This window comes from Convolutriloba macropyga, unplaced genomic scaffold (genome assembly GCF_964194025.1).
Source record: "Convolutriloba macropyga unplaced genomic scaffold, txConMacr16.3 SCAFFOLD_2259, whole genome shotgun sequence".
Classification (NCBI taxonomy): domain Eukaryota; kingdom Metazoa; phylum Xenacoelomorpha; order Acoela; family Convolutidae; genus Convolutriloba; species Convolutriloba macropyga.
In genome coordinates this window covers 13545-36106 of record NW_027450160.1, presented here as the reverse complement: position 1 = coordinate 36106, position 22562 = coordinate 13545, and the positions used below count along the sequence as shown (strand labels likewise).

The 22562-nt window shown below is 36.4% G+C and overlaps 1 protein-coding gene across 2 annotated transcripts; it reads left to right on the top strand.

The window, feature by feature from the left end:
• The first annotated feature begins 2961 nt into the window (after window positions 1-2961).
• On the top strand, window positions 2962-15240 carry LOC142355670 (uncharacterized). 2 transcript variants are annotated; one of them, XM_075407751.1, is made up of 5 exons: window positions 2962-3376; window positions 4736-4899; window positions 5318-6039; window positions 6336-6434; window positions 14681-15240. In XM_075407751.1, the coding sequence occupies exons 1-5, from the start codon at window positions 3313-3315 to the stop codon at window positions 15201-15203; spliced, it is 1572 nt and encodes a 523-aa protein (XP_075263866.1). In that variant the 5' UTR covers window positions 2962-3312; the 3' UTR covers window positions 15204-15240. The 2 variants fall into 2 exon arrangements, with proteins under 2 accessions (XP_075263866.1, XP_075263865.1); XM_075407750.1 differs by having other exon boundaries at window positions 4736-4905.
• The last annotated feature ends 7322 nt before the right edge of the window (window positions 15241-22562 follow it).

Sequence of the window (22562 nt, the reverse complement as noted above, 5' to 3'; positions counted from 1 at the left end):
AACGTATAATTTTCAAGACTTTTAAAATCGGATGCACATTCAACGCAGAATTTTTCCTTTCGAAATTTAAACTCAAAATTTTCAACACTATATTTGGGTGCAAGATTGCGGTGCCAGACCGAAGTAACTTCTGATTCTACCCAAGTCCAACGCACACGGAATGTTTTCAGAAAAAAATTAAAGGTTCTGGGATTTGGGTTGAATGCGCCTAAGTATGATCAGAGGTCACTCCGGTTTGGGGATAGTCTGAGCAAAGGTCACTTCCGGATGGTAGTTGTCTTATCAGAGGTCACTTCCGTCTGAGTTGGTCTGATCAGAGGAGGATTCAAGAGCACATTAGACTGAACAGAGAAGATTTTGAGTGCAATTGGGTCTGATTAGAGACCATTTTGAGCACATTTATTCTTTTGATTTTTTTGTTTTTTTAATGAGAGATGTTGGCTATGACTGAAGGCAATAAAAAAAGAGACACATCTAGAGTCTGCTGCCTCTAAGCAGAACCGAAGGTGTTCAGCTGATAATAAATGCTGGTATCCTTAATAGGAAATTTTGATTAACTGAAGACCATGACGTTTTTTATGGAGATTTCATCCACTGAGTCAGAAATGTGCACTAATGGTTTGCTAAATAATTTTTTTCTCAACAGTTGGGTTTCATTTCCATTAGCAATACTTTTGAACTTGGCTCATCCTCGGATGAATTTAAAACTGCAAACATCAATTTTTAAGACATGAATATATTATAGCAAAATTACAGAGAATCGTTCATCAGAGTCTGGTCAGAGTCGTTTTGGAGCGCACAATAGTCTGATCAGGAGTGCTTTTCGAGCCCACAATATTCTGATGAGAAGTAACTTTGAGCGCACAATTGTCTGGACAATGATCTGATTTTGGTTTGGGCCATGGTCGCACAATCGTTTGGACAATGGTCTGATTATGGTTTGAACAGAGGACATTTCCATCTGACAAGGTCTGATCACAGACAACTTAGGCGCACTCCGAGCCCACAAAATTTATCTGACAAAAGTTGTGGAGAATTGGGATTGACAAAAATAAATCCTGATTACAAAACACGACCACCAGAAACGCAAATTAATGCTGCTGTGGCTGCTACTTTCGTCAAATTGCAAAAAAAATTATATATAGCGCAGCCATTTTTGTTGAGCCGGATGTGTCCATCTTTCTGATAAATGAATACATGTTTTATCTCTGGATAAATCCAGAATGTCAGAAGAAGTGCTGCGAGATGCATATTCTGCAAAATTGGTTTTTTAGTTGTTGGCATCTATTCATTATCATTTGCTTCAATGATTAGCTTTGTTTGTGCGTTTAATGATTTTTTGATTTTTAAGCGGGTATATTTTTGGGAGGTTTAGTGGTAGTTTTTTTTGGAGCTGATTCAAAACTGCAGGGTTTTGCTTTGTTTAAATTTGATGTGAACTCTCAGATTGTTTTTAGCCTGAAACTGCTTATAATCCGGAAGATGCTGACTGACGAAAACGGTGGATTGATTTAATTATACAAAACCAAATAGTGTGTATGCTAAAACGTCTAGCAACCCTTAAACAGCATTGGAACTTAATTTTTTTGTGAAAACTGGCTATTATAGATCAAAAGGGAAGAATCGAAAACAACAATAGATTAAACAGTGTGTTTTTAAAATTTTATGCATCGGATAAAAATTAATTTTTAGCCTAGAAGTTTGCATCCGTTCCTCCTAGGAAGACCTATGAAAACAATACTACCAAATTTAGTAGCCAACCTGACTTCTAAATAAAAGAAATCCGATGGTCCTTTATTTATCACCAGAAAACACAAACCCAAAGCTCATTTTCTCCAGGTTTGGATTTCTTACATGTCTAAACAAAATTAACCTATTAAGGGAAAACTTTAAGGGAGAACTTAAGGGAGATTTTCAATTGACTGCTATTGTTTTTAATCCATTCAAGTAAAGCTTTTTAACATTTATAATTAACAGTACTACTGTAAAAAAATTTTTCCTGTTTTAATATTATTTTTCTTGCACCACTATAAAATCAATGATTTCGAATATTGATGAAAAATTAAAATTGTTTTTGTGTTTCTGTGAACAGAAAAAAGTCTGATCCCAACTCAAAAGTTTGTAGTCTAAATTTTACACACGTGTGATTAGATGAAAAATCATGTGCCAATACATAATTTTGTCCGGAATGATTTACATTTCAATGAACATTTCTGGAAAGAAATTGGAATTCACTTATTTTTTTGCACAAAATTACATGATTCTCTTTGACTACCTTTCACAAGTTTTATTTGATTTGCGCTAGTTTTTTTGTAAACTCTCAAGTAAAAGCGCGCGATTTGAGCTGGCCTGAAATTTCAGATTTTTCTCGGAAAATTTGACACTTTTCACACAAAAAATGTTGAAAAAAAAATTTTATGATTTACTGCGTGATGATTACCGAAGTTTGTGAAAAGGAGAAAAGATCATGCAACGTCACTCGAAATATACTGTCCTTTTACAAGAGAAATTACACAAAAACTCGTGTAAATAACATCAAAACTCGTGAAGGCCAACCCGATAGGCTCACGTGGTCATGCACCGGTTGTTCTGTCATACTTTTTGTCACGCCTGGTATCATGTTACTATTCAATTTTCTCTTAAAATGACGAGATGAAATTTACAAAAAAAGTGTAATTTTTGCCACGCTCAAGAAACATGTGCCAGCAAATGAGAAATCTTCAGTGTGTGGAAGCTGGTACATTAGGGCACTTTATTGGTTTGAGGCAAAGGTGTCGTGCCAACAATGGGTGTTCAATAGAGTAAGACAAAGAAGTTGAAAAGTTTTTGCTTCCCTACTCAAAAAAGTTATTCCAAACGTGCATTTGGCGGCTAATTTTCACATTTTTGCACGTTTTGAAGCTGTATGTAATTAATTGAAGCCGAAGGAGTCGTTTGTAAAGAGATTTTTGACGCCATGGCTCTACGCTATAGGATTCAAGAAAAAAATCCTCCCACAAAAAGTGTCGCATGTGACGAAAATTTCATTTTTCAGCGTGCACTCATCCAAAGGACCTCATTACGCTAAAACGTATAATCAATTGTTAGATGCGTTAAGAGAACTTGCTGACATTGCGTGGCCCTACACCCAACAACAACCAGTCACCAGAGAACACGCAGAGGATAAGCAAGCTCTAAGAGCCGATCTATTTGTCTGTGGAGTAAAGAGCCCTCAAGAAACTGAGATATGCCAGGAGAAACATATCTCGTTGGCTCCACTTTTGTTCGACGTTGACGGCATGATGGCCCCAGAAAGCACAATTTGTTGGGATTATGAGCTGCGTCAAAACAAGACCTTGTGATTCCATCTTGAGAGCATTAAACCCTTGTATAAGAGGTACAAGATGCCAAAGACGATCTTTTGCAGTTCGAAGATGGTGCTTTTATTTCTTGAAGGATGACTAATACTTTCAGCATAAACTACTTCAATCAATTGCCTTCCAACATGCATAATAGCTCAACCAAAAACGGGGGAGATCTGTATAAGTCAAACCAACTGAGTGATAATCTTGCAGATTGATTGTTTCAATATTGGAGCTGAAATTTTATGTCACCCAGTGAGAGGGGGACTTTATTTATTGTTGGATTCTTCTCAACTCACTCACTGGGAGGGGTTGATAAAATTGCTTCAGTTGACGGAAAATAAGAAGAAAGCAATCGATGAAATTAACGAACAAGGGTACACTAAACTCAATTAGTAGACTGTTGATTTAAATTAGAACCATGTCAGAAATGAACCGAGTAATAAACTTTGTTAGCAAGTTGAACCGCATTTTTAGGAGCTAGACGTCTCATGAAAACTTTGGCTATGTGATTTTTTGTAACTAATTTAACTAATTTGAACAAAAGAACCACATGTCTTGCAAAAAATATCGTAGCTGCACCATACGAACGAACAAGGATTCGTTGTATTGTGTTTTCAAAATTAGCTGTGAAATCTCTCAATCAGTAGACACTCTTCTATTTCACAACCTGCTTTTCAACTTCTGGATAGCTGCGCAAATGGAAATTCTTGATTAACCATCTGCCTTTTCCTTATTTTAATTTATTTCCAACATCTCGCACTACTTTTTAAAAATGACTACTCGTTCAATCACATTGACACAGCCGAGTTATTTCTCTTCCCAGTAATCGAAAAAGTAAGCTTGTCAATTGTCGTCCATGGCAAGTGAAGAAATTAGATCTAATTCTCAGCATGAAAATATAATGTTGGAGAACATCGTACTTTTATGCTAAATCACCTGTTCAAGTTCTTGACGAATTGGTTTACATATCATTATCATAGCACGGACCTCTGGTATGGTAAACGTGAAATTTTGTTTACGTGTACCTTTTAAGTAATGAAACTCTAACTTAAGAGCCTGTTCGCTTAATTTGGACAAAAATTGGTTTTAATTAACCACCAATTTTTCAAAAGTTTTGAAGCCCCTTTGAAGTTATCTTTCTTGACTCGCACGTAATCACTGACTTTTACATGGGAGTTTTTTCTTGGCAGTTCATGTGCCATAGATTTTTGATTTTTTTCCCTATTAAAAACAAGGTTCATTTCGAATCCTTTCCTTTCGTTGCCTAGACCTCAAGCTGTTGCTTTTCCTGGGTCTGCTTTTGCACAGGTGCGAAATACATTTCATCGATTGTGGTTCAAAGTGAGGCGTTTACTGATACAGCTTTATTCTAGAAGTTTTATCATGTTTAGGATCAATGATGTCTGCAATTTCATCGGAAGTTTCTGAGGCTACAATAGTGCCCATTGATAAAGATGTGGAATTAGGTCACTCGCAATTAGGAAGCACACGTAGCAGACACAACAGCAATTTCGATACGCTACCTTTCAATCAATCCCTCAACAATGCCAGCAATGTACAGGTTTCAAATATTTACAAAACTTTTTTGCTAGTTTAAGTTACGATCATAAACAGACTATTTCGCTGTGATTCTATATACCAGTCTCAGTTACGTCAAGTATATTTCAACTGTATATAATATAATTGTATCAATATATGATCGATACAAATTTCGATTCTAACTTAGTTCTAGCAGTTCATTTCTAAGTGAACTTGGTACCCGTTAATATATTGCTATAACGTCAAATGTGATTCTACTAATGATCACATACAAATTTAGATATGAACGAAACCGCTCTTCATATAGCGTTTATGTATTAGCATGCCACCAAATAATATTTAATATCCAGGTCTTTTATAGTCAGATTGGTTGCTAATTATTCAAGATTGTAACTAATCATTAAACAGAAAAAGTTTGTCTTTTACATATACAGGAAGTTATGGATCAATTTTATCAAAATCAGACAAGTTATCAAGGCTGTGATGAAACGGAACACAAATTTGTTCATATTTGGAAGGGTAAATCTCCCGCAAGAAACGATTGCAACTCCCCGGACACAATATCAGTAGACTCTTTAGAAAACTACAAGTCAAGACTATCGAAAAGTAACAAATCGCAGCCGATTAAACTGGAGCCAACTTTAGTTCAAACGTCGGTTCAAAGCAACTTTTCGAAACGGAGAAAAAGCAAATCATATACTCGTGAAATTGAGCAAGCAATTTCAGATGCAATGTCTATAATTCCTGGGTCGTTAAATGCGGGCTCAACAATAGCAGAGATTGCTTCAAACGAGATTGCTGGACCTTCAAACTGTGAAGAAACATTGGGCGACGAAGATGAGCTAAAAACATATGCTAACCAGCTATTTTTCGAAAGCACTTATAGTTTCGTTAAAACGAATGCTCAAATACACAGCATTGATCTGGACCACAAATTTTCAACCGAAGCTGAGAAGTTTCCTAAAATCAAAGACCACAGTTATGAAATGTTGGAAGAGTATATAGCGACAAATCCTTTTGACGTGAGTTTGCTGAGAAGCGAATTAGGCGATGCAAAGGTAAATGCAACTGAAATGCATCAACAAATTGAGACAAGGCGAAGAAAGGAAGCGGTCTCATTTCTGCCCAACCCAGTCAACCAAATTGAAGAGATAATGTTGGCTCTTCCTTAAATCAACTCCCGTTGATGTTATGTGATACAGGATTTTCAAGTTAAGTTTTCTAAAATCAAACTAAGGTTTTCACAATTGTTTTAAAAATTGAAGATATGTTTTAATGCTGTTAAAGACAATAAATTTACTGAAAATAAAAAAATATGTTATTTTTCACGATTTCATTTTGAATTAGTCCTGTTAAGGTTTTTTGCTTAAATTTTAAAATCATGGGCTTTTGATCTAAGTCTTATTATTGGAGTTTGCATAATAGAGCCAATATTGCTGCTTTCGAAACCAGAAGTGACGATGTGCCAGAAATCATCTTCAGCAGCCAGAGGAGAAGAAGTAGTGTCAGATCCGCAGAAACGCCCCTCATCAATCACCAAGACCCGGCAGGGTTAGTATTTCCAGGGTTTCACTTAGACTACATTCTGGTACTTTCAGCCTTGGGCACTCTGTTTTGGTTAAAATCAAGAAGTTTTGAAACAGTAACATAACTGGACACCCAGAACACAGTATCATTTATATATAATGTTGGCTCTTATTGTGACTAACAAAACTACCAAGTTTGCTGTCCATTGTTAGCTGTAGAGTTTTCATTATAAAAAGCAAGCAACTAACAAATCCTCGTGTTGGGTTATGGACTTTCGCAAGCGGAATAAAAGGCGTTTTTAACTAAGTAAAAGAATTAATTTCTCAAAAATGAGAGAATAACAAAATGATATTTTACAGAAGAATTTAGAGATTTACAGGAGAGATCTGATTATTAGATCAAGATGGTGATTTGAATTTGGGGATGAAAAAGGACTAAAAAATCAGCTGTATATATATCCATTATCAGTGTGAAAAAGTCAAGATACAAAACTAATGTTAGCACCGTGATTTATAGTGGGGGTCGAAAGGGTTACCCAATATGGTTGGGTTCTGCAAATCAGTCGCAATGGGAACCATAAATGGAATGCATTTGCACTTTTCTAAGAATTCATTCACACTTCCGGAGATATCATCATCATTTAATACATGCTGGGAAGATTTTACATCACTTAATCTAACTCTAATAATAGTTATCTAGATTCACCAATTTGAACCGAATATTGATTCTCAGCACCATTTCTTGACGATTCATTTATATAGTTTCTTTGATCAAAGTCATATTGCTTGTCTTTCTAATCTGGTAAGTCAAACTTTCTTTGTAATTCTCACTAAGTTTAAGACTATAGTTTGATCAATATTCTAACACCCCCACTCAGACTTGATCTGATTGCGTAGAGTCTGCTCCCATCAAAACTGCTCTGAATGTTTCCACTTTCGAAACGGGTAAGGACATTGTGAAGATGTCCGCTGCCATTTTGTCTGTAGGGACGTAATGAATTGAAATAGTCCCATCCTCCGTCTTGTCCCGGATGAAGTGAAACTTTGTTTCGATGTGCTTGCTCCTTTTGTGCATGACTGGGTTTTGGCAGAGTCTGAAACAACTTTGGTTGTCTTCTCCAAATGCTATTGGACGTTTCTGTTGGATGCCAAAATCCTCTAGAAATTGAAGGTAGAGTGCTTCCTGAACTGCTGCTGCCATGCCCTGATATTCTGCTTCTGATGAAGAAAGAGCAACTGTGGCCTGCTTCTTGACACCCCAGCTGAGTGCTGCGCCACGTCCGTAGAGCTTGAAGTAATAGCCCGTTGTTGATTTTCTGTCGTTCACGTCTCCAGACCAGTCTGCATCACTTTCCCCCACTAAATCATAACTAGCCTCTTTTGTGTAAGTAAGTTTAAAACCTTTTGAACCTTGAAGATATCGCAGAAGTCGTTTTCCGCACATCCAGTGTTGATTGGTAGGTGCATTCATGTGTCTGGACAGAATGTTGACTGTGAACATGATGTCTGGCCTCGTCTGTTTGGCCAGATACAGAAGTGATCCAACCAAGCTTCTGTAGATCCTCTGGTCCACTTCTTCGTCTCCGTTCTGTGCTGTCTGAAATTTCAAATTCAGATCAGCTGGAGTTCTTGAGGGTTTGCGTTGATCCATTTGAAACCGCTCAAGCATTGTTTCTATGTAGCGTTCGTGGTCGACTGTGACTTTGCCCTCTTCTCGTCTGATTCTTAGACCCAGAAACCAGTGTAGTCTCCCTCTGTCTTCCATGTGAAAGGTTGCTTCTAGTGCCTTCTTGACATCAGAGACCACTGTCATACTTCTTGATGCTACTATGATGTCGTCAACCCAGACCAAGATGAAGGTGTGATCCTCTGCCTCTGATCTTGCAAACAAGCAGTGATCGTTCCTGCTTCTGGTCAACCCCTGTTTCAGTAGGAAGTTTGCCAGCTCTTTGTACCAGTTGTTAGCAGCCTGTTTCAAACCATAAATTGATTTATTTAGTCGACATACTAACTTCTCCCCATCTGATCCGCGTTTTACAAACTCCTGTGGCTGTTCCAGATACATTTCTTCCTCGATTGGTGAGTGCAGGAAAGCAGTCTTGACATCAAATTGGTGCATCACATGGCCCTGCTTTGCTGATAGCTGAAGTAGAATCCTGAATGTCTCTGGCTTACAGGTAGGCGCAAAAGTCTCAAACTAGTCCAGTCCTTCCACTTGTTTGAAGCCTTTCGCCACATAGCGCGCTTTGTATTTGTCCACTTGATCACTGGGTCCCAATTTCACTTTGTAGACCCATTTGCCCGGTATGACGTCCCTGTCTGTGGTTGGTCTCACTAGGTTCCAAGTCTCGTTGTCTTGGAGTGCCTTGACCTCGTCCTTCATTGCCCGGTGCCACTGGTCCCAATCGTCACCTTGCTTGGCTTCGTAGACTGTTTTGGGTTCCACATAGTCGCCCTCAGTCACAGTAAGATGGGTCCTGACTTCTCCAAAAAATTGCGGAACATTCCTTGCTTGTGTCCCTCGTCTGGGCTCTGCTCTGTCCGCGTGTTCCAGTGCATCTTCATTGAAGCCAACTGTCTCTAACTGTGAGAAGTCTTCTGTGTCACTGTCTTCCAGTGACTCTGAGTCTCTGTTACTCCCTCTTGTTGCAGTAGATCCTTCATCTAGTGCTGTTTCTCCAACATCCGAGGCCTCTTGTCTCAATGTTGTTTCTTGAGTATTCACGCTCCCTGCGTCATGCCACTCCTCCTTTATTGCAGTAGATGTGTCCTGTTGTTCTCTGTTGTCACCATCTTGATGACCATCATCTGGGTGCCAGATTCCCAGTTCCGACCCATCATTTAGTAGGTCAGCCGTTTCTTTTTTGTCAGGGATTGAGCCATCTTCAGACTCCTTGATGATCACATCTCGAACTGCCATCACCTTGCGTGTGTTGGGTATGTACACCAGGTATCCGTTTTCTCCTTCAGTGTAACCCACAAACTTTCCTTCCAGTGCCTTGGGTTCAAGTTTGCTGACTTCTCTGTCCCTCTTCCTCATGAAGACTGTGCAACCAAAAATAGATAATTTACTAATTGAAAGCTTAGGTTTTATACCTCTCATCAGCTCTGCTGGGCATTTTTCTTCTCCTTGTCTCACAACCAAGTTTCTGATCCTTGCTGCGTGAAGAATTGCTGCTCCCCACATCATCTTGGGAAGTCATGAGTCAATGAGCAAACATCTTGCCATCTCCAGCAGTGTCCTGTTGCACCTCTCAGCTAACCCACTCTGGTATGGTCTTTTTCTGTAGAATGCCTGCATCTAAGCAGTACGTCTTGAACTGCACTGAGAGAAACTCTTTCGCATTGTCTTGCCTCAGCTTCTTGGGCGTCCCCACACTGAGAACAAATTTCTTCAGCTTGGCCAGTGCTTCACTCTTTGCTTTAAGCAAGTCCACAAACAAAAACTTCGTGTACTGGTCTGCAAACACTATGCAGAACCGGAACCCTGACAGTGACTCTACTCTGAAAGGTCCCATCACGTCTGTGATCACCCTCTCCAGCTTCTCCTCTGCTTGGGTCTCTGCCACTCTTGGTACTGGAGTCTTTGTGGTCTTGGCCAATGCACACACATTGCATACATCATCGAGTTCCCCCACTGTCTCTGGTGCATTCCTGACCACATCCGCTTGATTCAAATGACCCAATCGTCTGTGCCACTTCCTTGCACTGTCAAGTTTCACGCTGTTGGAACTCATCTTGAATTCTATAACGCTGCAGGGTAAGTAAAACAAATTATTTTTTTGTGTCAGTTTTACCCGAGTTCCCTTCTGGAGTTTCATGCAGCTGTTTCTTCTCTCGAAAGTGAAGCTATGTCCCCACTCCGTGCATCTTGAGACTGATAGGAGGTTTGAAGAATAGTTCGGTACACACAGAACATTTTTGAGTTGGCCTTGGAATTCCCCTTTGTTTGAGGGTATGCTGATCCTCACACAGCCTCTGCCCACCACTCTGGAAGCCTTTCCGTTGGGATTTCTGACCACTGATTGAATTGGCACAAACTTCAGGAACGCATCGATGTTCGTCACTATGTGATCTGTACAACTACTGTCCACTAACATGCCTGCTGTCTTTCACTGGGTAAGAGCTGCCCAGCAGTCCTCGTCTGGTGTAGCCAATGTTGGACCCATTGCCACTGACTCATGTTTGCCTCCATCTCTTTGTCTCTTGCATGCCCTGTCTAGGTGACCCTTCTCACCACACTTGCTGCATTGTGCTGTCTCCTTCTTCCTGCAGTCCTTGGCGAAGTGTCCAGGGATCCCACACACAAAGCAGTTTCCTTTCCTGGGTCCCTTCTTGAAGTCACGCTTCACTGCCAGTGCCACTGAACCACTTTGTCCCTTGTGTCTCTGCACCGTGCTCTCATGAAAGTTTTGCAGCCTTTTCCTTATCTCTGTGAAGTTCGTTGCCGGGTTGAAGCTTTCCTGTATAACAAAACTTTCATACCTCATTGGCAGACCATTGAGGACCAAGGCGTTGAAGAGGGTCTCTGAGACTGCTTCCCCTGCTTCTTGTAGCCTTGTGAGCAACTCTTGTCCTCGGATGAAGAAGCTGTCCAAATCCTCAGAATCCTCGAGCTGCAGTCGAGCAAGCTGTGCCACTAAAGTCACCAATGTCGGCGTCTCCACACTCTGAAATCTCTCTTGCAAAAGCTTCCAAGCCTTTGCTCCATCTCCAATGCCATCATCTCCCACACAGTCATGTCTCATCAGCATGAGGGTTTTTGCATCTAGAGTCAGTGCCAGATGGCACCACACATTGTTCCGTTTCTCCTTGATGTCTGCAACTTCCTTCTCATATGCATCCTTCAGCACCTTGTGTTTCTTCTTCTCATCATTGGTTGCCCCATTGGCCAGTGGCGCAGGCTCATTGGGTTGCTCCTCTGTCCCCAGTAGTGATTTGTAGAGTCCCTTCGTCTGCATCATCGCCACAAATCTTGTGCTCCAGATTGGAAAGTCCGGTGCCTTTCCTGTGTAGGTCAGCAGCTTCACTGTCTGTTGATCCATTGAAGTTTGAGCAGGCAAAACAGTTGTGAAAAGAAAAAGTACTAAGCAGAAAAGGATTATGACTGTCAACAACAAATTAGTTTTGTTTTGGAAATTAATTTTATGACTTAGAAAATTGCTGGGCCCATAACCTGTTGGGTTATGGACTTTCGCAAGCGGAATAAAAGGCGTTTTTAACTTAGAAAAAGAATTAATTTCTCAAAAATGAGAGAATAACAAAATGATATTTTACAGAAGAATTTAGAGATTTACAGGAGAGATCTGATTATTAGATCAAGATGGTGATTTGAATTTGGGGATGAAAAAGGACTAAAAAATCAGCTGTATATATATCCATTATCAGTGTGAAAAAGTCAAGATACAAAACTAATGTTAGCACCGTGATTTATAGTGGGGGTCGAAAGGGTTACCCAATATGGTTGGGTTCTGCAAATCAGTCGCAATGGGAACCATAAATGGAATGCATTTGCACTTTTCTAAGAATTCATTCACACTTCCGGAGATATCATCATCATTTAATACATGCTGGGAAGATTTTACATCACTTAATCTAACTCTAATAATAGTTATCTAGATTCACCAATTTGAACCGAATATTGATTCTCAGCACCATTTCTTGACGATTCATTTATATAATTTCTTTGATCAAAGTCATATTGCTTGTCTTTTAAATCTGGTAAGTCAAACTTTCTTTCTAATTCTCACTAAGTTTAAGACTATAGTTTGATCGATATTCTAACACCTCGCAAACTGTAAATTACACATGCATAAAAACAAATTTCCGAAAAAAAAACAGAAACAAAAAATTTAAGGTCTTGGTAATCACGGAGTTTTGTTTGTGAATAACATTGAGGGAAAGTGAGAATGCAAACGGTCGAATAGTAAACTGATTGAATTTTTCTTTTTGATAATGATATTGGCCGTCAGTTTTCTTGATAGTGAACATTTAGATGCATATAATAACAACTCAGAAATAAATATTTTCGACCAGAATATTTTTTTATCATTCTTATCATGTTCACAAGAAATTGAACATTTTAATGGATTTCGTTTTTTAAAGTGAAGTTTTTCCTTGGTCTTATCTTCTGATAGAACCCTATTTTGATGCAATTTGTCACGCCATAAAATTGTATAGTTGTTTCAAGAGACCCAAAGTTGATTTTTTTCCTATTCAATTCGATAGAAAAAGCTAGTTTAATAGAGAGAAAATCCTCTGTCAGTTCTTCAGAGAATAACTATTAACAGACATCTCAAGTCTCAAATTTTACCAAAAATAAAGAAATCGTACAATTTTTTATTCAATCCGAAAAAAAGGCCGGTTGCAATTTTCACTGAAACCGAAATTTTTTAGGAAAATTAGGTTTAAGCAGTCTGTGTATGGCCAAAATTGCTATTAAAATATAATACTGTTGAAAATAGTTTTTTGAAAGTATTGCCAAAATCTTTTTAGAAGGAGTTGGAATGTTTTATGATTATTTGGATAGGATATCAAAACTATTTCAACAAAAGCAAAAGTTCTGCGAAGAGTTTCTAGTTGTATAAATCTACATAGTAATATGGATAAAGGTTTGCTTAAAAATTGTTTCATAATTATTAATACATAGTTGTTCCCGGCATTGCGAATTTATCCAGTTCTAAGTCGAAGCCGAGTTGTTTAATAATTTCGAGAGGCAATAAAAACCGTGAAATGTTTATAATCAATTTTTGTTGCAATTACATCAGATGCTTAATATATGCCGCTGTTATTTTCCTTAAATTTTTCCACCCCTTTTTTCTCGCCATTCATCCTCTAACCACAGTTCAAGTCTTTCATTTGATCAGATCGTATGGTCAAACCGAAAAAAAAACTCGATACATTGAACAAATTTAAATGAATTTGTAATTTCGTATCTGATCATGTGGCTCAAGTTGAAAATTTAGAACCCACGCTTTATTGAAGTACCATATTAGCTGACATACCAACAAAAGAAGCCAGTGGTCATAAAATCGTAAATACATATTTTCTTTTTTTTAGTTTTTCGAAAAATACTTGTTTATTTTGTTTGAATATTGCTAATACTCTCAGCAATTGATAGCTGTAGCTTGAATTTTAAAGTTTTAACATGGTATCATTTGAACAATTTAATTCAGCTAAAAACTAGTCAATGCAGATAACGAGAAAAATTTCGCCAGCTTAAATGAGTGCTTAGGCGTTTAAAGAATTTTTTCCATCGAAAAGATAAGTATTAAAACTATAAATTTAAGAACAGGTTTATGAAACCAAAACACCTGAAGTTTGCGCATTCGTGATACGAAAACAATCTTAGCAGATATATCTAAAAGAGCATGAAAGAACACTGAACTCCATATATTTTCTCCCGAAACGGCTGAATGATTGTCTAGCTTCTGTGTTTTGTGGACTGACAAACTGCAATAAAAGGTATCAAAACATGTCAAGTTTTCAATTGGGGAACAAAGTTGTTCAAAGATTCGTCAAATCTAAAATTCTTTGCTGAAATGCAGTGACTCCTCGACCTAGGTGGCACAAGCTTTGAAAAATATATAAATGCATTGCAACTCGCGGCTATTCATTATTTGATCTCAAGAAATTTGTTTTTGAAAACAATAGTTCAAACACAATTCAATACTTTTGTTAAAAACAGCAGGTGTTGTTTTACGCAAGATCTGCAGTCAATTCACAAAATCTTCTATAACAAAGCCATAAAATATGTGACAAAAATAATCTTGGCGTTCTTTTTCAAATATAAATTTATCATAGTTCTATTCAATTAGCAAGTGCTAATATTGGCGCCCACAAATTTCGAGTCTTTCCCATTAAAGGCTCCCCTGCCCCATGAATATATACCCCTCATTATGCCATAAATCTGAGCGCGCGAGGGTATACGCCAAATTTATGTCTGAATAGCTAGTAGAATTTTCTTTGAAAATGTGTTGACAAATTAATTTTTAACAGCTCACAGAAGTTGACTGCTAAGCACATTTTCGATTTCAGTACAATAAATTTTTATGTCCTCTAACTTAGTTTTCTTTTTTACAACAGACATATTAGACAAACATTTGTGGTGTTTGTTTGTCAATTTTCAGTTATGGAATTTAACAACCGCCTTACGCAAACTTGCAGAAGTTCCTTTCAAACTCAAAATCCCTATTTAATTTACAAAATAACTAAAGCAAAGTCTTCAAAAAAGAAACATCGTCATGTTAATAATCTTCACCGTTGTTCTAGCATGGACGTGCTCAAAAGCTCAATAGCCCGGAATCATTTTTTCAAAAAATTCCGACTTATTTACATCTCAGCAATAACCCTAATCATAATCGGCCTCTTAATGACAATCGCGGGCGCTTTTGCAGTTCGGCTAACAGTCCCCGAAGACATTCGGTTAAAGTTCGACAAGCACGATAACTTTCAGCCCTTTATTCGACACAAGGAACTTGGGAAATACGAACCTGAATTATCGACCGGAAATTGGATTTTACTACGAGTGGTTTTCAGTTTTCGGTATTTCGGACCATTTATTATGGGCGTAGCTCTTTTCACAGTTGCAATAATGTTGCTTCACAATTTTTGGGTCACAGATCGAGACGTGAAGAGGTTGAACTCTTTTCTGTTCAGCGATGACTTTCAGCACTATCCAATTTATTTCAATTCTGTTCTGAGAAAGTGGGGATATTTGGCGACCAAATTTGAGGGCCAGCTCAGAGACGAAAAAGCTAGAAAGATATCGTTCAAAACGACAAAACTTTTGTAATTATTCATTTTATTTAATTTTAGAATTTTTTCAATTACACTTCATGATGCATCACATCATTTTGATAATCTCAGAAAAATATCATCGCCAATCCTACAAATTCAGCAGAGTCCGCGTTTGCGAACATGAGTGACAATATTCTGTCACCCCATCTCGCGTGGGATAAAATTGGTTAAATTGTGGACAGCAGTGACAAGAAAAGCTGCGGACAATCGTTACAAAAATCCTTCACTGATCTCGAAAAATCACGCTTTTATGTCACAAATGTCCGCAATTTGCGAGCAGGGGTATCGTCATCACTGCATTTTCATAAGAAGAACCAATTATATCGAACTTTTTCTCCTTTAATCAGTTTTAGAAGCATTATTGCAAAGACAGTACTAACGTTAGCGCGGATGTTAGTGACGCAAATTTCCGAAAAATAGTGACAAAAATCTGTCCACTTTTTTTGCGTGTCATCAAAATCCGCAATCGAGGACATCTGTGACGAATTCTTTCAATTTTGAGCAAATTTGAACTAGTTTCCCCTACTGTCACAGTTGTCTGCGAAAGCCTATAAAACCCTATGGGAGAGCGGACAATGCTGACTTCAGCAAGCAAATTTGCTTGCTCAAAATGTAGGATTGGCGACGTAATGATAACAGATATTTAGAAGACTTTTTTTCTATAAGGTATCGACGGTCCAACACCAATTCAATATTAGAACTGCTAGGTACGTCAAATTGTCTTATGTTACTAGTGATTCAAAGCTCTTAATTTGCACGTTGTACAATCAGAAGTCTAAAGGCAAGTTTTAGTCACGACATGCGTGTCTAAATGAAAGCCTTGATCAAAAACTGCATTTAAACCTGCAAGCCTTAGACATCTTGCGGAGTGTAAAAAGCGTCAAATCTGTTTAGAAGAAGCGTCAAAACATGGTCGGAAAACCGATTGTCAAAAAAGTAGGAAAATCAACCGAAAATCTTAAGTATTTTATCAAAATACTGGATCAATTGCAGCAGTATAATAGCTTATAAGGACAGTCGTAACATAGTATTATAACCATATATTGATAACATGTCTCCAAGGCCAGGGAGCGGAGCTCAAATTGATCCAATATACATGTTCTACCTAACGCTTGATTCGTCAACTACTATCTTGGAACTAGTTTTCAATTCTTGAAAAATAACACTAAATGAGTACAGAACCCAGGTTCAGACCTACCTGGACTTATGCTCACCTAAAAGTGGTATGATGAGACCATGCTCGATTCGAGCAGCCCATGGAAAGACTTTAGCTGGACCTAATCGTTCGACTAGACTTTTGCTCCACCCAAATTTTTGATGCTGGACTTTAGCTGGGCCGAAATATGATGCTTGATTTTAGCGGGACCTAAAAAGTTGACGTTGGACCCCAAAAAAAATTAGATTTGCGGTGAAAATTGGCTAGTGCTTATAACGTAGTCAACGGGATTGATCGTTCAAATTTTTCATAGTTTCTCATATTTTATCCAAAAAAACTGTGCTATTATAATTATATTAAAGAAAACGATTTTAGAATAAAATGAACTCAATTACAACAAACTATACTCATTGCCTATCAAAAGTCGATTGTTAGATTTTTGTTAACTTGTTTAATTCAGCCGAACAAATTCTCAATATAGGTTACTTGCGAAAATTAATTTATCGTAAGAATTCAGTATTTCTTAATATTTTTTGTCAAAATTCCGCCTGTTTTTCGAAGGTGGACTGTCTGTTGCAACGCTAGTTTGGTGTTGCTGGTAGGTGATACACATATACGAAAAAATGGAAAATTAACTATTATTAATCCTACAAAAATTGCAATCATCGACTCATGAAAGGATCAAGTTCGACCTTAATTTTGTTATGAAAGACTTTATCTCGACCCATGAATAGATTTTACCTTGACTTTAACTAGGAGCTGGACCGTATATTTATAGTCAATATTGAACCCCCATACTAGAATTATATAAAAATTTTTATAAATCCGGGTCTAAACCCGGGACGCTGTTTATCTGCTAGTTGATATCTTGGTGCTGAATCTGCTTCACAATCATGATTTTCACCTTACCTCCATTGGGGACATTTTTGTTTTTTGGCGCCTAACAATATTTCCGATCAGATGGACTGTTATTTTGGGTTGATTTACAAAAAACCACAAAAGTAGCCGATAAAATTGCGTGGCTTGTTGAAAACTTTCTCGATAAAAAAATTCTGACATCCCTTACCTAACCTTTAGTTGATTTCCCTTACCTAACTTCCAGAGAGAATCAGTAGTGAATCAGAACAAATTCAGAGAAATTTAGGTTTTCAGTACTGAATCAGAGATAATTCAGAACCAATTCTGCATTTCTCTGATTCAAAGAAAAATTCAGAATTAATTTCCTTTGAAAATCTCTGAATCAGAGCAAAATCAGAATAACAATTTCTGGATCAACTCTGATTCAGAACAAAAATCAGACATTTTCAACGTAACCTATAATATGATTTATTCAAATTCTACAGGTATTGTATGAATTTTTTTAAGGACCTGAGAGGGACCTGGTAAAACTTAGTTTGTTTTCATGAACATAGTTATGAATTTTCCCGAATTCAGAGAAGATCAGAGTCTGATTCAGAGTATGAATCAGAGTCTGAATCAGACTAAAATTGGAGTCAGAATCATAGTCTGATTCAGAATCTGATTCAGACAAAAATCAAAGTCTGATTCAGAGTCTGTATCAGACTCTGAATCAGAGGATTTTAGAGCGAAATGTGACCTGAATCAGAGTCTGAATCGTTACTGATAGTTTCTGAATTTCACTCCGATTGAGTACTTATTTGCGAATATCTATGACCTCCGGGTTGCTAGTTTTTTTGCTTGGGACAACTTTAGCGTAGTTTAAATGCCTTAGATGAGTCCCATTTCAGATAAATTTTGATAAATTGATAGATGTGTCCCATTTCAGATAAATTTTCCGTGAAATAATAACGAAAGGTCAATTATCGTAACATCTGAAAAATACAAGATTTTAGCAGTTTTTTAGCAGTTGGTCAAAGGGTTTTGGTTTTCAGTTTTAATGTAAATGAATTAATTGAAAAAATTGTTCAGAGTATATTTAATGATTTTAAATTAACTTTTTTTGAAGACTGTTAAAAGAAGAATTCGACAATCTCCCTGTTAAAGCTAATCAGTCAGTTTTTTTGCTTCAACCACTATTAAATTTTAAAAATTATTACAAACAAATTTTTGAACATATGTCAGCATACTCGAACTCATTTGAAAGTGAAATAATTTTGGGCTGATTTAAGTTTAATTTAGTTTTCAATCAAATCAATTAATCACATTAATTAATCCAATTAAATCAATCAAATAAATTACAGATAATCTAAATTTTAATTTACCTTCAATACCTTACAGGCACTATTGTGCTAACTGCAGCGCTCAAGAATTTTTTTTATCAATGAGCAACTATCAGTAAACAGCACTTAAGATCATAGTATTTGTTATTTTTTCAATTTATTACAAAAATACTACAAAAAGGTACAACTTCATGTTTTAAAACGAAATAATGCAAACAATGTAGTAATATGGATCAAAATGGGCCACCTAAGTTTTCTGTGGCAACTGATTCATTCATCTCAAAGCATCGTTTGATTTGTTTTGTAAAAATTGGCCTGAAAGACGTTGAAGATAATTCTGAATCCCATCAGAAAAGGTTGAAAATGTCTCTATTAGTGTATTTTTTGTCGATAATGATGAATTAAAGGCTAAGTGGGTATTGAGTCTCCCAGTTATTTAATTTTCTGGAACTCGCTACAAGAAATTATTAACAAGTTTTCTTGAAAATTGATTCGATAACCAATTTTTGCTCGCTAAGCAGAACGATTTCCGCAACTGCTTAGACATCTAGACAGGAAAAAATTTCATGTTTTATGGCAAAAGTATGGAAAGCGTCAGAAAAGGAAAACATTTTTACATTTTTGTTTTTTTATATACCGTAAAACATCGAAATCGACTTTTGAACATTGACCAAACATGGCTGTCTATTCCTAAGAGACAATCAACGGCCTGCCTTTTTCTGTATAATATCTGTGAAAAAAAAACAAATTACTTTCGAAATTAGTTTCTTCTGCAAAGAGTTTTTTATTTTTGCTAGAAAATTTCCAATAGAAAACTGTTGTTTGCCTTACTATGGTTTAGCTGTTTACTGCTTTCATCGAGAACAGTATTATCCATACGGCAAAGTTCAGAACACTCTCGCCCACAAAAAGTTTGTATTCTCCAAACCTTGAAAAATGATTGAAATTGGAAGGAAATTTTATGGCCGATCAAGGCACCCATCCTATCCCGATACAGTTAAACATAGTATTCTTTTGGACAAACTAAACAACTTGGGATTGAGGGGTCACATGCAAAGTTTTTTGAAATCTTATCTGAGCAAAAGGCAGCAATGTGTAATTTCAGGAAATGTATACTCCAATTTTGCAGAAGTCGATTATGGGGTTACACAAGGGTCAATACTTTGACCACTTCTTTTGCTTGTGTATATAAACGACATAGATGATTACTGTAGTCAGAACTGTTCGACCTTATACGCTGACGATACTGTTGTTAAGCAAAAAGGGGATTCAACAACTAAAGTTTTCAGCCAAGATTTGAATCTGGTTAGTGATTACTTCATAAAAAACAAACTGACTATGAACTACGAAAAAACTGGTTTTATGAACATGAAAGCCGGACGGAAAAGTTCACGGCAATAAATAAAGATGAAAGAAATAAACCTAACACAGAGATGATCACTGAAATACCTAGGTGTAAAATTGGATGACTGGTTAGTGATTACTTCATAAAAAACAAACTGACTATGAACTACGAAAAAACTTGTTTTATGAACATGAAAGCCGGACGGAAAAGTTCACGGCAATAAATAAAGATGAAAGAAATAAACCTAACACAGAGATGATCACTGAAATACCTAGGTGTAAAATTGGATGACAATATGAATTCCGGCGATCATATTAAAAACCTTTGCTCAAAACTGAACAAATTCTCAGGACTTTTTCACCGGCTCAGATCGATTTTAACTGTTAAACAACTGTTATTAACATACAAAGTTTATGTCGAGCCTGTTGTCGGCTATGGCGTACTACTCTACGGAACAAGTAACAAAACATTAATTTTGCCACTTGAGTCGAAAATAAAACAAATTACACGAATTATTTTTAATAAACCTAAATCAACCTCCACTTGCCTGGAACGCGAATCAAATCACATTTATTCGATTAGACTCATGCACCTTTTTGAACTGTTGAAAAAATTAGCTGAAATTTTGAGAGCAGAAGGCCATACCGATTGTCTCAAAGACGTAATTACTAGAAAAGAAATCGAAACATTGCAAGCAAAAAGAATCCAATCAAAGCAATTTAAAACTGCAAACAAAAGCAGTGGCCTAAGTTCTAAAAGATTAGGAGTAAGAATACTAAAATTGCTTAACTTGATTTTAAAGTTTTATCCTATTTTTGTTTTAGAAGTGCAACATCTGAGTGCACGAGAACTTAAGCAATTCTTATCTAGTTTCAGGGACAATTTTTTCGTAGACAATTTAGATCTTTTTGCTTGGTTTTATTAACAAAAACTCCATAGATCTCATAAAATTCAGAATAAGGTTTTGAGGTTTGCCCCTATTTTCTCTTAACATGATACGCCACGCATTCACACTTTGATCATAGTAATGGTACTGGTCATCGCTAGATTTGGACCTTTTGGACCTATTGATGACCTGTCGAGTAGATTTGTTATTTGGGTACATAATTTATACCATATGTGTTGCAAACAAATGTACATCCTACTCGAGAACAATTTATTATTATTATTATTATTATTATTATTATTATTATTAATATTATTATTATTATTATTATTATTATTATTATTATTATTATTATTATTATTATTATTATTATTATTATTGATATTATTATTATAGGATCTTTTTTCCCATTTGACTTGGAAGACCTTATAACAAAACCTGAACATAAACACGAGGAGGGAAGTTTTTTTACCAGGCTGTAAAACTGTTTTTGAATTCTTTTTATAAGACATTTTTAATCATGTCGTAAAATAAAAACGAAAGGACAATTATCGTAACATCTGAAAAATACAAGATTTTAGCAGTTTTTTAGCAGTTGGTCAAAGGGTTTTGGTTTTCAGTTTTAATGTAAATGAATTAATTGAAAAAATTGTTCAGAGTATATTTAATGATTTTAAATTAACTTTTTTTGAAGACTGTTAAAAGAAGAATTCGACAATCTCCCTGTTAAAGCTAGTCAGTCAGTTTTTTTGCTTCAACCACTATTTTCCCATTTGACTCGGAAGACCTTATAACAAAACCTGAACATAAACACGAGGAAGGAAGTTTTTTTACCAGGCTGTAAAACTGTCTTTGAAATCTTTTTATACGACAATTTTAATCATATCGTAAAATAGTAACGAAAGGACAATTATCGTAACATCTGAAAAATACAAGATTTTAACAATTTTTTAGCAGTTGATCAAAGGGTTTTGGTTTTCAGTTTTAATGTAAATGAATTAATTGAACGAAACTCTTATTTATTTTTTTAATCTATCTAAACATATATTTTTAATCGGTTTGAACTTATTTTTGTGATTACATTTAAAGCATTTTTAAATGGGGTGCCACTAATTCTCAATAAATACGTCAATCAAACAAAGAAAAACAATTTTGAAAACCAATTTTACAATAAATTTCATTTTGAAGTTCAAAATTCCGCGTGTGCTATTTATCGAACTATTGTTAACAATGAGTGGGCATGAAAACATGAGTGAACCAGTTTTTAACATTTCTTCTAGTGAAGTAGTTTGTAAGAAAGCAAAAAAGCAATGAGAATAGCAGAGCTATTTTGCAATTTTGAACTATACTGTGAGCCGAACTATACTTTGAAACTTTACAGCTTTCGTAAAGACCTTAGTATCTTTTCAGCAATTCATCAATAGTTTGAGCGAGCTTTTTTTGACAAATCAAAGCTTATCAGAACCGTAGGCTAATGTGGAAATCTTAACTACTATGTAATATAACATTGCTTACACTTTTTCATCAGGAGGCAATTTTTTACTAGGTACCAAAAGGGAGGCCATTTTCAAAAAGGACAGAGTTTTGCAGAGGAGATCATAGTCTATTTTATTGCGCTTCAATTTGCCAAAACCACAGGCACCTTATTTTAAGGGTTACCGATTTATAAGATATTTGCATTTTCATGAAGTCTTTTTGTTATGCTAACCATGAGTCATATGACTATTATTCTGAGGCATGCATCTAATCATGATGGTTATAAATTCAAATGCCAGTTTTAAGCATTA